Source organism: Gadus chalcogrammus, chromosome 11, assembly GCF_026213295.1.
Source record: "Gadus chalcogrammus isolate NIFS_2021 chromosome 11, NIFS_Gcha_1.0, whole genome shotgun sequence".
NCBI classification, from domain to species: domain Eukaryota; kingdom Metazoa; phylum Chordata; class Actinopteri; order Gadiformes; family Gadidae; genus Gadus; species Gadus chalcogrammus.
Window position 1 is genome coordinate 11,099,396 of NC_079422.1, and position 17,607 is coordinate 11,117,002.

General features: G+C 46.8%; 1 protein-coding gene across 3 annotated transcripts in view; it reads left to right on the top strand.

Annotated features, from left to right (window-relative positions):
- sema6e (sema domain, transmembrane domain (TM), and cytoplasmic domain, (semaphorin) 6E) overlaps window positions 1-17,258 on the top strand; it is a 123,979-nt gene extending 106,721 nt beyond the window's left edge. For 2 of the 3 annotated variants that reach the window (XM_056603028.1, XM_056603029.1), the window contains 2 exons: window positions 1,719-1,874; window positions 14,839-17,258. In XM_056603028.1, coding sequence (XP_056459003.1) covers window positions 1,719-1,874; window positions 14,839-16,217 — 1,535 coding nt within the window. In that variant the 3' untranslated portion in view covers window positions 16,218-17,258. The remainder of the gene's footprint in view (window positions 1-1,718; window positions 1,875-14,838) is intronic. The other variant, XM_056603030.1, reaches the window with a different exon arrangement.
- The last annotated feature ends 349 nt before the right edge of the window (window positions 17,259-17,607 follow it).

Here is a 17,607-nt window from a genome sequence, read left to right on the forward strand (position 1 = left end):
CCTCGCGTGGCGCTTTAATTTGCTTGGCACAGATGGCGCTCTGACAGGGCATCTTATTCAAAGCGAAAGCTGTCAACTGGCACAGGGAGGCTAGAATGAGTACAGGCACATGAGAACAGCCCCCCCCCCCACTGGTCCTGGCTGGGCGGACATTTTGCAGTATGTTAGCGTCATGGCTGGCCTGTTAGCTCAGGAGCGCTGGCCAGCATCGCAAGCCTACGTGCTTACACACACACACACGCGCGCACACGCACACACCAGATCTCAAGGACGGGCACTTGACAGAGGATTAAAGCCACAACTACTCCGCGTGACTTGCCGTCTAGTTGTCCAAAATGTGGCGTGTGATTACGTGAGCGGCGGAGCCAGCCCTGGCCCAGCAGGGGGGCTCCGGGTTCGTCCTTGAAATGTGCAGATCAAAAATGCCGAAGTTGTTTTGTTTTTTTCTCCTTGGTCTTTGGTCAATGTGTTTTATTCTGTTGTCCACTTTGACTCAAGCCAGGAGCGTTTTGTCTGTTAAAAGGCGTGAGTGAGGGGGCGGAGGAGGAGGGTTCCAGCTCGTCTCCGATGCCATTGGAGGAGGGCGAGACAGAGAGACAGTAGGGTGGCTTCACCGCGTAGGAGTTCAAAGGACAGTGGATGTGGAGCCCATCTTGTACCGGAGAACTGGGTGGTGTTTGTATGTTGTACACACAGAGTAGGCCTACAGAGTTTTATTCAAATAGACCAGAGCTAGGATTCGGAGCCTGGAGCCCTGGGGTTAAATGGTTTCTGATTGGCTAAATGACAAATAACCACCTGCAAACTAACACCCAGCAGCTTATTCATATGAAGCCATGACAGGCGGCCAGCGTTGCGCGCCTGAGTCTATTTTTGTGTCCGCTTGTTGGAAAAAAATTATACTGAACTTGCTGCTGCTTCTTTATTTTTTAATGATTATGGAAGGAATTGGAGGGGGCTTTTTTTAGTATGTTGAGGGCATTGTTAACAAGAGTATCTATCTGTGTTAACGTCTGGTGAGTGGCGTTTCAGGTGTAGATAATGCTTTGGAAATGCTTGGTTTGTACGGACAATAATTGCCCTCTTATTTTTCTGAGGTAGCTAGGGGAAATGTGTTCTCCATGTTAGACTTTCTGGTGTAAGTGGAGGGTTAGTATTCAGCATGCAAGGTTTGCTTTGCTACACATAATATGCATGGCAAGGTTAATGTTGGTACTTTGATGCAACACTCTGACTTGCTGTTTAGTACATCAGGTAAATGCCCATAATTACTACTGAATACTAGTGTTTCACACATTTAACCAGTACATCACTCAGTAATTAACAAAATTTCTAACTATTTGGAAATTAACAATAACCACCATATACATATGTGTATATAACAAGAAAGATTCTGTGCCATTAACATGCTCCGAAAGAATAGTTCTTCGTTGATTGGACTGCTATTTCCATATCTGGTCCATTGACAGGAAGTGGGCGGGGCTTATCCCAGGGGTCTTGATATGAAGCGATTAACATACGGGTGATCTCGGCGTCCTATCGGGGGCTCTTCCTCTGAGCTTCCTCTTCTGGGAGGCCGTACCTTTACGGGACCAACATATTCTGTGGGCTATTCACATTTCTCATCTCTCTAACCACTCACCCTCTCACCCTCCCTTCCCTTCCCTCCCTCCCTCCTCCTCCTTCACCTCCTCCTCCCACCTTCGCCACAATCACAGGGAAGACCACACCCGCAACCGCCAGCACAACCAATGGTGGGCCTGCACTGCCAAAGGAGGCAGGTGACCCCGAAAGAGGCACAGGTCCCGATGGCCCTGCCCTCGTAGGGCAACAGGGGTCACCTGACTCGGAGCCAATCAGTGTGGAGATGGAGGGTAAGGGGGGCGGGGTTATCTCTCCTAACCGAACTAAACGGACTTGCGACGCATTGCACTGGGGGGGGGGGGTGGGGGGGTCCCGAGTGGTTAACCGTGCACTCGTAACCATGACTACTAACTGCCTGTTGGCCCCCGTTGGGGGTCGTGGATATAGGTTAGAACCAGGTCTCCCCTCCGTGAGACATCGGCCTGTTTGGAGCATGCATCCTAGAACACGTACGCGCATCAGTCAACCCCTCTGCATTCCGCTTCCCATGCATATTGAAATGGAACGCTCTTACTTTGAAACACCCAACGCTATACTACCACCAGAATATTTTTTTGCACATCCATCTCTCAGAAATGTATTTTTTGCTTTCCCAAGTACAAATGTTCTTTATTGCAATTATTTATGATGGATGGCTTAAAGTCTTGCAGAAAATGACTTTTAAGGAGACATTTTCAGCAAATGCCCAGGGTTGCCTTGCATTTATGGCTGACTGTTCATGCATGCATGCCTAAACTATTTAATGTACTCTTAGGCTGACTTAGACCGAGTATGACTTAGATTAGTTGACTAACCTTTTAACAATTTGGATGTAGTCTCTTACTAAATGGCAAAATGATTGGCTAATGGATTTTGCCCCCACCGTCCATTATTCATGTGATGGGGCATGATATTGATTATTGATGGTTCAAATATGATTTGCATATATTGATTAATATATGGCGGTAAAAAAAAAGACATATGACCCTGCTGAAATACCATCACAAAATGCAACATTGCAGTTTTCTTGTTTTGAACCATGAACTGCGATTGGAGTTCAAATTTAATTTAAACAGTTTTGATCCAATAAAAGTCCTCAGATCAAACTGTGTGCCAAGGCCAAACAAAACCCTAACCCCCTGACCCCCTGCCCGGTTGGTGTAGTTCAGCCCCCAACAGACCCTCACCATGTGGAACCCAGGTCACATCTCACACACCACCCTCAGACCCTCTTTGAGTTCTACAGCTTTACATTTCAACACCACAGAGACCAGTCCATTTCTACAGTCTAAAGTCTAGGGGCGCAGGATAATCTGGGGTGTTTGACTGCGCAGCTGAACGTTTCTGTGTTACAACCCCAATGTCCACAGCCTCCTTCAGTGAGATGGCAATCCGTCCCAGAGACTCCATCAATCAGTCTGGAGAAAGCAAGCGTCCATGGCTGCCTCGTCTCCGGTCACCATGCCAATCCGCTCTTTAAATGTAAATCATCAAATCTGAACCCCACAAATAAAACAGCTTCCTGGGGGACAGTGGAAGGACAGGTGGGAGGATGTGGATCTATTAGGAACACGGTGGACCCAATCTGTTAGAGGTGGTGGTGCTTGATCAGAGGACCGTGGTGATGCGTTTGGGCAAGAAACAGGGCTGCACTCCCACATTGTTGTTCATTTCAATGAACATTTCCCATTGTTCTTTTCATCTCCCTCTCTGTCGCTCTCCAGCTTTCCATGGCTCTATCTCTCTTTCACTATCTGATTTTCTCTCTCTCTATGCATATATATATATATTGCTTCTCATTTTCCCTTCCGCCTATTCACTTGCTCTCTCTATTATTCTCTCTCCCCCTGTCTGTCTTTATCCCTCTCTCTCTCTCTCTCTCTCTCTCTCTCTCTCTCTCTCTCTCTCTCTCTCTTTCTCTCTCTCTCTCTCTCTCTCTCTCTCTCTCTCTCTCTCTCTCTCTCTCTCTCTCTCTCTCTCTCTCTCTCTCTCTCTCTCTCTCTCTCCACCCTTCACTCTGATTATCTTTACATCTGTCCCCATCTGCTTAGCATTGCTTTACTCAGCAGAACTAGATCGCAGATAATTTCATAAGGAGATGATCATTTGTGTAAATGGTGCCACGGTGCTGTTATAGCGCCCTTGAGCAAACAGGGGCATAACAACTTGATCCCCTGAGCTACTAACTTGCAACTCTGAAAGGCATTTAAAAAATGTTTAATGACTTAGAAAGAGTTTTGAAAAAAGGAAATATGTATTTATCACTCTGGAGAATACATTTTTCATATCCATAAAACGTTCAACCTTTTAACACACCTTACAGACAAATCACAAGCGGCAACAACAAAAACTTTGTTTTCCTTTTATGCAGCATAGACATAAAAAGGTTTAAATAGAGAACTGAGTACATGAATATTAAAACTAACTGTGAAGTTCTGTATTCAATCGGGGCCCTGCTTTGGATTCCCGGCCTGGGAACTTGTTGACCTATTGCTATTTAGAAAAATGCCAGCAGTCAAGTCAGAGCAGGGCTGTGTCTGTCAGGGAACCAAGGCCGCATCCCCCATGGTTGGGAAATACAGGACTGTTTGTTAGCAAAACGGTGGTGCGTAAGGCAACGCTTTCAGCCCTTTCCAAACCATCTTGCGTATTTGCCTTGGTTGTGCCCCCAATTCTCAATTGACCTTATCTTCACACACCCCGTCTATACGCGCCGAGGAATCAGCGTGGAGAACACCCCCCCCCCCCCCACCCCTACCCCCCCCAAAAGCTAGCGCTCGTAGCTAATTTAGCTGAGGAGCGCGGGGGAGACAGCCCGATAATAGTGGGGAGGGAGGAGGAGGAGAGCGTTCTGAAAACTCATTAAAACACTGCAGGAGGAACAGAGGGTGAACTCGGCCTGAACTTTCACATGAAGGAGGAATGTGTCCTTGGAGCGGTGGAGGGCATTACGCCGCGTTGTCTCCCAGCGGTTATTTATACCACTTAGTATCTTGAGAGACAGCGGGCTGCATCCGCTCCCATGTAAACATTAGCCCGGGCTACGCCGCACGTCACTCACACTAGTCGTCATGATCCTTCCTCCTCACCCTGCTTGCTTATATTAGAATAATTCCCCCCGGTCTCCGGGCAGAGAACATTTAGAGACGCTGTGTTATCCCGCTGGGGGCCCAAGGGTATTCCAGAGTTCATTGGCCAATCAAAGCAGCAGCGCCCTTACTGTCGCTCCCACCTTTTGTCGCTGACTGTTGGCCAATCAGGGAATTTGGCGAGCTCAGCGACGGGCTGGGACGGAAAACGAGTTAAAGCGCTGAATGGAGGCCGACGACTGAAACGTTTTCTAATAATTTAGCATGCTGACGTTGACGGGACCAAGGTTGAGCTCAGAGGAGGGGAGACGCAAAACACTACACGGGTCATTTTCTTTTAACCATTTATAAGTCAGAGTTGTCTGAGACGAACACACACACACACACATAGTGCTAGCAACAATCAGCCGTCTCTAATTTAACACAAACCCCACTCGTAGAATTAATTCACTCAGTGGTGGAAGCCAATTTGGCGTCCCATTACTTACAGGCATGGCGTAATGGCACTTATGCAAACACACCCTTGACACCCCCTTTTTCTCCTCCTCGGTTCTGCACTCTAGCGCGCTCTGGACTGCGCGCTTTACAGCCATTATGAGTGACATCATGTTTGCGTCGTGGCTAGCTAGGGGCGATGTGTATAACACCTTACGAGTCATTACCATTACAGAACGCTCCTCTTTCCATCGCCCGGTGAGTTTAATGACATTTTTAATCAAATGAGCAAACATTACTCATTTCGTGGTTGAGGTGGACGGTGAGTCAGGGAGTTTTTAAAAGCAGTTTGTGGAGAATTTCTTGGCAGCCTAAGGTGCAGATTATTAACACAGTTTAACACTCGTGCCCTTGTGAGTTTTTATCACCCCTGTCCTGCCCTGGTACCTGCCTGCCTAATCTTCCATTACAGGTGACCCCGCCTCCTCAGTTGAAGTTGACCCCGCCTCCTCAGTTGAAGTTGACCCCGCCTCCTCAGTTGAAGTTGACCCCGACTCCATAGTTGAAGTTGATCCCGACTCCATAGTTGAAGTTGATCCCGCCTCCCCAGTTGTAGTTGACCCCGCCTCCCCAGTTGTAGTTGACCCCGCCTCCTCAGTTGAAGTTGACCCCGCCTCCTCAGTTGAAGTTGAACCCGCCTCCTCAGTTGTAGTTGACCCCGCCTCCTCAGTTGAAGTTGACCCCGCCTCCTCAGTTGAAGTTGACCCCGCCTCCTCAGATTAAGTTGACCCCGCCTTCTCAGTTGAAGTTGACCCCGCCTCCTCAGTTTTAGTTGACCCCGCCTCCTCAGTTGTAGTTGACCCCGCCTCCTCAGTTGAAGCTGAACCAGCCTCCTCCTTAGTTCATTCTTCTGATCTGCGGAACTGTTACCTCAATGGTCAACTTTAGAGAGACTTGTCCCCTGAAATACAGTACTCAGATTATCAGATTATTATTTGAACTATACAAATGCACCAATTCTGGCCTTCGACTTGGACTGTTCTTTCAAGTTTCCTTGTGAACCCTGCTCCCTCAACCCAGCTGTGTGTTCATGGGCGAAATGCAGAGCTTGGAAACCGGTTGCTTTCCCTGCCCAAAAACGCATAGTTCTCTCCTCTAACTCCCTGTTGCTGTGTGTTGTTCATTGATTTGTTTTTAACCCTGCGTGAACAAGAGCACCCCCCCCCCCCTCCCTGCTTGTGTCGTGTTGGTATCCTGATTCATTAGACACCGGAGAACCACACTGTTGTCAGCAGAGTGAAAAGGGATGTTTTGATTGAGACGTGAGCCATGTTCAAAGGAGACGCGCGCGCGCGCGAGAGAGAGAGCGGCGTATCATGTGATCACGACGCTCCGCCATGATGCCTAATTTACCTGTACCCAATTAAAACCCTAATGAAACCTGTCAATGGTCGGCACGCATCAGCACACCTGGAAGGGGCTGTGCTGCTTGTTACTGTGTGGAGCCGTCGGAGGGCGATGTGATATATTACAGCATATCTTCTTACCTCTCGCAGAAATAGAACTGCATTCAATTGGTCGCTCACTGAGGTGGAATATTATGCAAATTCCTAATAACGGGAGTACATGATTGAATTCCCTCACTCAGCATCCAGGCCCCTTGTGAGCACACACACGCACCAACACACACACACACACACACTTTGGGGTTGGTAATACACACGCATGCACTCGTACACAGGTGGGATCGACACACACACGCACTCACTTTTCAAGCGGTAGTGCACGCAGTCATGCAGTGTTCATTAACCAGGTCTGTCAGTTAACATCCACTCTGTATTTAAACTGTCAAGTTTTTGAGCCGAGAAGGAAAACTGCTCTCTTTTCACAACCTGAGCTTGACAAAGAATACTTTATTATTTCCTCATTTCAGCCCATCAGGAGTCTTTTAACAGTTTTAACTGCTATTTTTTATTTTTCTGTGGAAAGAGTCATTTTCAGAATTTCCTGATTGGAGTGGGATTGGGGGGGGGGGGATTGATAATGATAGCCTACGATGCCTCAAGGAGATTCTTCTTGGTGTATTTTAGTTGGGATGGAGACGCCATTAGCCAAACAATTACACACAGTCCTTAGCTTAGAGAAAGTGAAACTAATCAAGGCTGTTTCAGGGAGCCGTCTCAATTAATGTACAAAAATAGAACACAGAAGTTGTTTCCTGGGCTGTAAACCACTTAAAGGCACCCTTGAGGAAGAATAAAACAATTTCAGTGAAATTGTTCTGCCCCCCCCACACCCCCATTTGGATTGTTCCTTTTCAAATTGTTTTGCATTTGAAAGTGTTTCCTTGTATAGACTCAGGAAATCCACAACTTCCTGCAAAATCCCTTGCACACATTTGCGTCTTTGCCATTAATGGTTTCAATCGATTTGTAAATCACAAGTTGTGCTATTACCGCACATCAGCGACTCTCTGGGAACTACAGAGAAGCTCTCTCTCTCCCTTTCAGCTCGGGGAAACTTAAAACCACACATCAAGACCACGCGCACTGTCAATCACGCCTTGGAGCAGAGTCTACAATGACAACACGTGTTGTCACGAGTGGTGGTTTGTCTCGAGTCAACCGCTCCAATAGGAGGGCTTCCAGGCGTTCTCTAATTGGGCTAATTCAGGGTCTATGAGCTCCAGGAGTAGCTGTCCTATCTGTTCCACTTTGTTTCCCACATTAACTCCCTCACTAACAAAGGGAGAACTCTTGGCATACAGAAGCCCATAACCACAGACAGAGAGACAGGGATGGGGGGAGAGAGCGAGAGAGATGGAGTGCTTGCGCCTTTGTTTTTCCCACGCACAAACCCATCTCCAATTACTCAGCCCCAGCATAGAGGATATGTAAAGCTTTGGTCTGCTTACATAACATGCTGCTGCTCCCTGTCTATTTTTAACAATACGGATGCAATCACAGAGAGAGATGCTCTTCCTACAGTGCTGCGGAACAAGTGCGGTTAAAGCAGGTCTCTCTCTCTTGCACTTTGTCGCTCTCTGTCTCTCTGTCTCGCTCTCTCTGCCTCCCTCGCTCTCTCTCTCTCCCTCTCTCTTCCCTCACAAAACTTGCGCTGCAGTGCATTGCTTCAAAACATTCTGTCACTCATCCGCCCTGTCACTCTCTCGCTCTCTCTATCTCTCTGTCTCTCGCTCTCTGTCTCTCCCTCTCTCTATCAAACGCCCACCTCGCTGTCACTCTTCTCGTTCATCTGCCTTTTTTTTTTGCTCATTCCTTCGTACTTCTACGCCATCCCTGTGATCTCTGATCAGAGTAGCTGAATTCTTGCATCCCCCCCCCAACACACACACACACACACACACACACACACACACACACACACACACACACACACACACACACACACACACACACACACACACACACACACACCACCTGGTTCACATAGTCTGACACACAGGTTGAAGTTCATCACGTTCTCTCTCTTCCCCATCTCCAAAACCTTTTGGAAACCACGCACACTGACAAACAGATGCATACAATCACACACACACACCCTCCATCTGTTTGTTCACCGTTAGACTGACTGGCCATTTGACTTTCTCTATATTAAGCCGTCACCGGGCTGGGATACAGAAGTATAACGTCTCACGGCCACTGACAGGAAGGGAATGCAAGGGTCTCTGGAAGGACCCAAACATTGAAAAGAGTGGCACAGAGTTAAGGGAGTTGTGTCCTCTACCTGAGGTGAATGTACTGATGCTGTTATATAACTTCATATCAAGATATACGATTTCATGATACATGATATACATATACATATACATATATATATATATATATATATATATATATATATATATATATATATATATTAGAGCTGTCAGTTAAACGCGTTATTAACGCCGTTAACGCAAACCAAATTTAACGGCGTTAATTTTTTTATCGCGCGATTAACGCAATTATTTTATTTAATAAAAAAAAATAAAAAAAAAATCTTTGGCTCAAAACAACAAAGCAGTAGCGTGACTGCTATGTTCAAATGACATTTGTTCAAAGCAGTCGTTTAATGGCTCTTTTTTTTGTATCGTCCTGTTTTGATCAGTATATGCCAATGTTGTTATCAATAAAAAAATCATTTGCCCAAGGCAAGCCGATGCACTTCACCATGTTGCTAAGAGAATTAAAATGAGAAGAATTATGGGACAAAAAAATCAAGGGATATATAGCATAGAAAATAATTTGTGATTAATCGCGATTAATCATAGTTAACTATGACATTAATGCGATTAATCACGATTAAATATTTTAATCGCTTGACAGCTCTAATATATATATGTATGTGTGTATGTGTGTATATATGTATGTGTGTAAATATATATGTGTGTATACATATATGTGTGTATATATATATGTGTGTATATATATATATGTGTATATATATATATATGTATATATATATATATATATATATATATATATATATATATATCAGTGGCGGCTGGTGGTTTTTAAAGTGAGGGAGGAAGGACTGTGCGCTTGGTTGCCATTGGCCTGCTTGCACTGTTGGTGTATGGTGGCATAAGAATGTGAGACTCAAGTTGTTTCAGGGTGTTTTGGTGAACTACAAAATAGCAGGGAGGGAGTTATGTGAACAAAATGTATACAAAGCCACCAGTGGCATCACTGTAATTTGAGAAGGAAAGGATGCAAAGCATATTAGTCAAATCAGGCCTACTATTGATTTGTAAAAGTAAATCAAAAAATCTGGGCCTATCATTGGGCCTATTTTTGCCCTCACTGACTGAAGTTATTTAGCTATGTTTATTTTCAGTTACAATTGCTTGTAATGCTACCAGTTGCGTACCTAGCAAACCATGTAGCACTCACAACACTGACGTTGCCATTACTTCTGGTGACCTTGATTTTGGGAAGTGGTCTACCTCTTTCTTTGGTCGCTAACTTAGCACTGTAACTGAAAGAATAGAATGCTTTTTGTAATAAGACGTTAACAATGTCCTCCGTTTCCAATGTTTCCATTGTGCATTTAGGATCTCGCTGTCGCAGATTTCACTTGCTCTGCGTCTCTCAGACTGAGCACCGCGGCAATGCAGACAGTGTTGCCAGATTTGGTTGAGCTAAATCCGCCCAATCGCGTTCCAAAACCCGCCCACTTCAGCAAAAAACCGCCCAATGACGTTTTTCACAGGAAAAAAATAATTTTTGAATAAACATTAAACGCATGTTGTGGTTCTAGTGTTATATGCGCCAAGAGTTACTTCTAATGGCTGCAATTTTTTATGCTCCGTCCGGTTGAGGAGTAATAATAAACATCCCTGGGGATTTTACCATATCGACTCGTCCTTCTGATTACGCGGTAACGCTACGGTATTAAACATTTAAGCCCAAATGGCAAGTTCTATTTTGTTATCACAGACCGTGCATGTCACAGAAAATGTGGAAAAATGCACTTCCTGTATCCCAGTGCCAGGCCCAAGAATTAACAGCAGTAACATCCTATCTATGGTAACATCAACCACCTGCCTTTTCGTTAGTCCTAATAGCGTATGTGTGTGCGCGAGAAAGGTGTGTGTGTGAGTGACGTCAGCGAGTGAGTGGACGAGCGAGGAGAGTGAGCGGTAGGGTGTGTGTCTAGTGAAGAAGCGAACGAGTCCGGTAGAATAAAGTATCCATCCTGTCAATAATCGGTGGCCGCTTCATTCCGACCTATAAGCAGACACACTGCCGGTGAGGTGGGCTCTTAATTCAACGTTACAATAGCCTACCTGCAACGAGCTTTGCTGTCATCTGCTGGGGCAGGCGCGATCCACGATTTTAATTCAGGGTCGGTCTCCCATTCCTTTCTATAAAGTTTTTTATATTTCCCCCACTTCGGCATGATGCTTATTTCGCTAACAGAGTTGAGAGAGAGCGGGCTTTTGCCTCAGACTTCTGCGTCGGCGCACAACGGTTTGTTGATGTGACATCACGACGTGAAGTATATTGAAGTATAGGCCTACTGAGTTTTGTATTTGTACCGTTTTTAAACCATAAAATAACAGTTTGGTGTGCTGTTTTCACATTATTAAAAAACCGCCAGATATTGGCAAAAGCAGCCCAAAATGTATATACCCGCCCAATGCATTTTTTCCCCGCGAGATGAAATCTAAAGTAGCCCAATTGGGCGGGAACCCGCCCAATCTGGCAACATTGAATGCAGACCGGGTTTGCTATCGACAGCGTTGCCAGATTGGGCAGATTTCCCGCCCAATGATAGTCTTTCCAGCCTAACATGGTTAAAAGTAGCCCAATTGGGTGGGAAATCTGACCAATCTGGCAACACTGCTCAACATCCAGGGATCCTGCTTATTGGTTCATAGCGCAGACGGATAGATTTTTGCGCGAATCAGACCCCTTAAGGTCCCAGCCACTCAGAGGAGGATTTTCCTCCTCTCTCCCATTGAAACCCATGTTATCCACCGGCCGCCAGTACTTTCGGGAAAATGAATGGGAGTGAACGGAGGCGAAGGGAGGACGTTCCTCCCTGAAGTAATTGTCAATAGGCGATAGGGGGTGCTAATGTCCCTTTACCCAGGGAAACGAACATTATATATTCAAAGGCAATAAAGTAGTCATATTTAAGGGCATTAATTCATTACAATAGTCTGGGCAATCTACATTTTTTATTCTCAACAATGTTAGGGAGGATCTTCCTCCCTCTCCTCAATGGAGAAGCCTCCACTGGTGTATATATATATATATGTATGTATGTATGTGTATATATATATATGTATATATATATACGTATATGTACTATGAATATATATATATATATATATATATATATATACATACATATATATATGTATATATATGTATATATATATATGTATATATATATATATATATATATATATATGTATATATATATGTATATGTATGTATATATATATATATATGTGGGTTCATATCAAATATTGTTTGATATATCGAGGATGATTCTAAACATTATTCTTTTAAAATTCATAAAAAAATAAAAAAATCTGAAAGTACAATAGAGGCTGAACATAAACAGAGCACGCACCAGAACAGCTAAAACAACAAAATCCTGACAAAAACCAACTGAAGCTTATCAATGCCTTCCTGTTTACAAAGGTCTTTAGCTGCAAATGTGATGTATTTAATATGAGGCCTGGGCACTGGCATTAATGCCCGGTCACAGTGGTCTGTCAATGACACCCTCCTAAGCCCACCAGCACCACCCACCCAGATTCCTGCTGATTGGCCCCCTCCCCACCCACACAACATCACCAGCGCTCGCTGGGTATTAATTTCGCCGTGAGCCCCCCACCATATGTCAGTGATGGAGTCATCCGGCCGCTCCGAGGCTTGTTGTGACAGGTCAATTGAATGGACAGGGGGAGGGCTTATCTCCCTCTGTGTGGTGCACCTCCTCCCCCCTCTCTCCCCCCTGCTGTAGCACTTGACTCATCCCCCCCCCCCCCCCCCCTCTGATCTGGACCAGGAGGTGTTGTTCCACAACCAACCACCCACGACCCCCCACGGTGATGGAGTTTGGTGGGGGGGAGGGTGAGTCACCCTCTACGCCTGTGTCCCCCCTCTGGCGGCAGGGTCAGACCACGGAGTTGAAAGCAGAGCGGGGGGGGAGATTTGTCAGTCATCTATAGAAACAGCTTGCCTTTGGGTTCAGACTGCATTGGTCCAGTCTGTTTGCTTGCCCCCCCCCCCCCTCAATGCATGGTCAGTTAGATCCATGACACACAACTGCTGATTGACGGATTGTATGTCATTGCATAGCTCTCGCCCCTAGGAAAACAAACGGATCAGTTGGAGATTAAATAAAGGTTTTAGTCTGGTTTACAGCGGCTTCACTTAGACGTCTTTCCAATTGGGAGATCAATTATGATTTATGAGTTTTTAATGTGGTGATAAGCCTGTGCAATCATAAAAAGAGAACTGGCTAAACATTGAGCTTTTTTCTTTTTATATATTGAAGCTCCATCGAAATGTTCCTTCCCAGAAAGACTTTGTGTGTCCTATTAATAAGTGTTCCATCTTTGTATAGGGAAATGGTGGCGGGTAAAGACGTTTGGCAGAGATAATAAGCCTGTTAGTATACTGTCACACAGAAAAGCTTGAAGGATGGCTCCGCAGAAAAAACTTTACCAACTGCATAATCCCACTCTATTAGAATGTGTTCGCTCGCGCGCAAATTGGCATTTGCACGCACACGAACATATCAAGAATAGAAAAATAAAGCCTGTTTCATTCTACTTGTAATTTTGCCCTTTGCTTGTAAACGATTCTGTACCGGCTAGGCTTTGAGGATCCCAAGAGGTGGAGGAGTTGTTTGCTCCATTTCATACTCTATGCGTACAATACAAAAGTGCCGTGGAAGCCACTCACCCACATACTTTGTGAATTTCAGTCAACCACTAAACCTGAGCCTTTTTATTCTCTCGTAGCAGGCTCTACAAATATTGACCTTAGTCACAGACTTGTGCACAAAGAGGAAGGTCAAGTAGTGCCTTTTCAAGTAGTACTCATCAATACCTTTAGCGTAAGCCTTTTTTTGTGAAATTAATGTGTGTACAAGTTCACCGTCTCCCCTGAACATGCAAGCAAAGAGAGCGCCGTACGATGCGACACATCGCGTTTGCGCGTCCCTGAATCCTTTCCTTCACACGTCGGCCTTGCTACGAGACCGATTGTTGTGGAATTATTGCCTATTTTGACACCTGAGTGAGTCTTTCATTTCCCTTTGAATCAAGCCTGTTTGGAACACCTGTGTGTTTTTGCTCTCCCCCATCTCCCCCCACCCCCCCCCACTCCCTGGTGCAAGCTGTCTGTCTCCTTTTCCCAGACTAATCAATTTCACAGGAGCTGTCATTAAGGCTAGAAAGGGGTCTGGCATTGCAGATGGCACAGCCTCTTCGAAAATGAGGCGGGATTATGAAAAGTGGCAGGTTTCAATCCCTTTATATTATTTCCACGCCATTAGGCCAGAGCTCCTCGGTCCGGGTCGTGTCACCAGGGGCCGTTTACACGGTGATTGTGCTGGGGCCGCAAAGAGAACACCTGTGTTCCCGGGGCCGCGGACGGGTGTTCCTCAAGGATTCATTTGACTTAAGCCCATGACCTAATTTGATTCAGCGTTGGCAGAGGTGACACTCGGCCGGCTCCAGGGACAGATGTGTTATTTTTGGCCGGTGCCGTCATGCCAGGTGCCACGTCCCGGCCCGGCCGGGCCGAGCAAGGGCTTCAGAGGGGCCCGCTTCAGGCTGGTGGCAGCGCGCACTTCATCAATATTTTAAAGCCACACGCTTCATTTCAGAGTTAGATTTCCTGTCTACTGGGGAGTTGTTGGCTTTTGCCGCCACGCTCCCAGTCAGAGGGGGAAAGCGCAGAAATACTTGGCAGGAAATGCTTTATTGATCGGTTAGCAGTGAAAAAGGTGGAAGCCAGGAGCTTACTTCAAACACTGCAACCTATTCCATGCTGGCTCCCATGCAGAGCGGGCCTCTGTAAACATAACCTGTCTGTCCCAGCTGCTCATTGACCTATTTTAAAAGCCCGGTAAAAAGGCCTCTTCCACTTGTTAAATTGGCCATTCCTGTTTTTGAAACCTGTATTGACTCTCTCCCTCGCTGTCTCTCGTCGTGTAGGAGTGCGGCGGCCCCCAGATGTGGATAAGTCCAACCACAGTGTCCACTACACCCTCCTCATCGCCTGTGTGCTGGTGGCCTTCGTCCTGGGCGCCTTTCTCTCCGGCTTCCTGGTCTCCTGCTACTGCAACCACACAGGCCACAAGACAAAGAGGCTGGCCAAGGATCCAGAGGCTCCCATCCCCCACGCCCTGTCCCTCCGCAGCCTGGCCAAGCTCAACGGCCTGCTGGATGGCCAGAACAAGGACGACAAGCTGGAGGTGTCCTCGCCCAAGATCTACAACTCCTTCTTCTCCAACAGCAAGGAGCACCACCATCCCCGGAGGAGCGGGCACCACGGGGTCACCATGGGCGACCTGGTGCACCCCCACCACCTGCACCACTCCTCAGAGCTGTCCGGCCTGCCCACGCCCGAATCCACGCCCGAGCTGCCAATCAAGAGCATGAAGGCCTTCAAGAACCAGTGGGAGCGGAACCAGAACTGCAACAACGCAAAGGAGCCCAAGTCGCACAACATGAGCTCCAGGCCCAGCTCCGCCCTGCTGCACCAGGCCAGCTACCCTTACTCCCATGGCCTGTCCAACGGGCAGGCACTGATGTGCGGACCCCTGCATCCGGAAGACCGCAAGATTCCTAACGTGGACCGCATTCTTTCCCAGCACCCCTACCCTTGCTATCCACAGAAGGTCATGGAAGTCACCTCCCTGGACGAGTTGCTGAAGCACATCCACGAGGCCAGCAGCAGCAGCAAGAACGCCCAGCTCATGAGCCCCTCCGGTCTGATGGCCAGCGGCGGCTTCGGCAGCAGCCAGCTGGCATTGGCCACGCGCATCCAGCCCCAGATCCCGGAGACGGAGTCAGCGCCCTACTACAGCTCCTCCACGTTACCCCGGGACAGCCTCACCCGTCGCATGGACGTCCCGCCGGACATTCACTCGCACCACCAGTCCACGCTGGAGCGGAGGCACTCCTCCCAGAGGCACTCGCTCCTCGCCGCCGCCGCCAAGATGTCCAATGGAGGAGCAGGAGGCGGAGCAGGAGGAGGTGCGGGAGGAGGAGGAGGAGGAGGAGGTGCAGGAGGAGGCGGAGGCATGATCCCGCGGCAGCACAGCTTCGGGCAGCGGAACGGCGGGCCGCACCAGCCCCCCCCCCTCCTGGCCCGGATGAACTCCACCGGGAGCGCGTGCGAGGTGCACTACCCCGTCATCCCCAACGGGTACCTGGCGCGGCAGCTCAGCTACAGCGGCGAGCAGCAGGAGGTAATGCACCGGGGGGCCATCGTGCGCCGGACCACCTCCCTCAAGCCCGACGTCCCGCCCAAGCCCCTGTTCATACCGGCCACCTCTCCGGTCAACCAGCAGGGAAAGTTCAACTACTGAGCTCCACGGAGGCGGACTTCTAAGACTATGGAGAAAGATTGTCCCTCCTGAATGTTCCCTTAGAAAACGGTTGAGATACAGACTGCTACAGAGAGAGGATTGGACGCGTGGCAGCCGTTTGCTATGTGGACAAGAAACCAAATTTGCTTTTTTTTCTCTTCTCTTTTGTCCAAACAAATATCTTTGTACCATATTGGTATTGCTCAGCTACTCGCTTATAAACCCTTGACAGACTAGTGTACCGTAATGCTGCCACACGATGAAAGGCTGCCAATATTCTCATTGTCCATTTAAAATGCAAGTTGCTCCTCTTTTTTCTTTATTTTTTAAACAATGGCCACAGGAGGGTCGGACAAAATATATTGACATCTTGAAGACTTGGAAGCTATGACCTCCTGCAATGCTGTTGAATTGGACTTTTGTTTTGCCTTTGCTTACTTTCTCAGATGTAGTGTTGATAACCAGCCCTGACTTCCCTGCCCTCCACCCTCAGATGTGTTTATAAGCTGGTGTATGTATATATGTGTGTGTTTATATCCACACGGTATATGTATACATATGCAGTACATGTAATGTGGGATGCAAGACATCTCCCCTAAAGGTAGTTTTGTTTCGGCCTCACTTTAGTCGTAGGCTATAAAAGAAGAAGACGAAGAAAAACACTGGCCACAGTTCAATTCAGATGAGGACCGCGAAGGTCTAGGGAAAGCAAACATGTACTTCATCAACACATTCACAGCCTTGATAATGGCGATAATACGGAATGAGACGCTTCAATACAGACGGTCCTTTAATTTCTTTTCTATGTTAATTATCCTTCCCCCCGCATACGAGATCAGCGCTGTCTAATCACGTTCCGTGGAGCTCTGAATGCATGCGTCACCACACCAGCTAATTGGCTAATTGGCATAGCATTCTAACCAATTAGGGAAATCGGCAGGTGTTGTTAAGATGTTGTGTGCTTGGTTGCCATGTGATAAGATTTGCTCACGACTGGGCAAGATGGGTTGAGTTGCATACAAAAAAGTTTTTTTTTTTTTTCACTGAATGTTAAAATGGTGCTCCGTAGCGTCTCCCGAATGGATACAAAGATATATATTTAAAAAAATGCCCAAAAAGGACTAGAGAAAACCTTGTATGCCGTGAAGGCACATGGACATTACATAGTATGGACTGCAGTTAGTATAATTATTATTAACTTTGTGGTTATTGGTTGTAAATAAAGGAATAATTACTAGCCAAATTTTAACTGTATGTGTAAATGTGTGCCTTATTTAATATTGTATGTGATTAATGACACGGAGCTAAAAATGGCCACCACGCTATAGATGGTGTCTCATTTTATATGGTTGTCAACGTGTCATATCTATTGTATATTTGAAGACTTTCA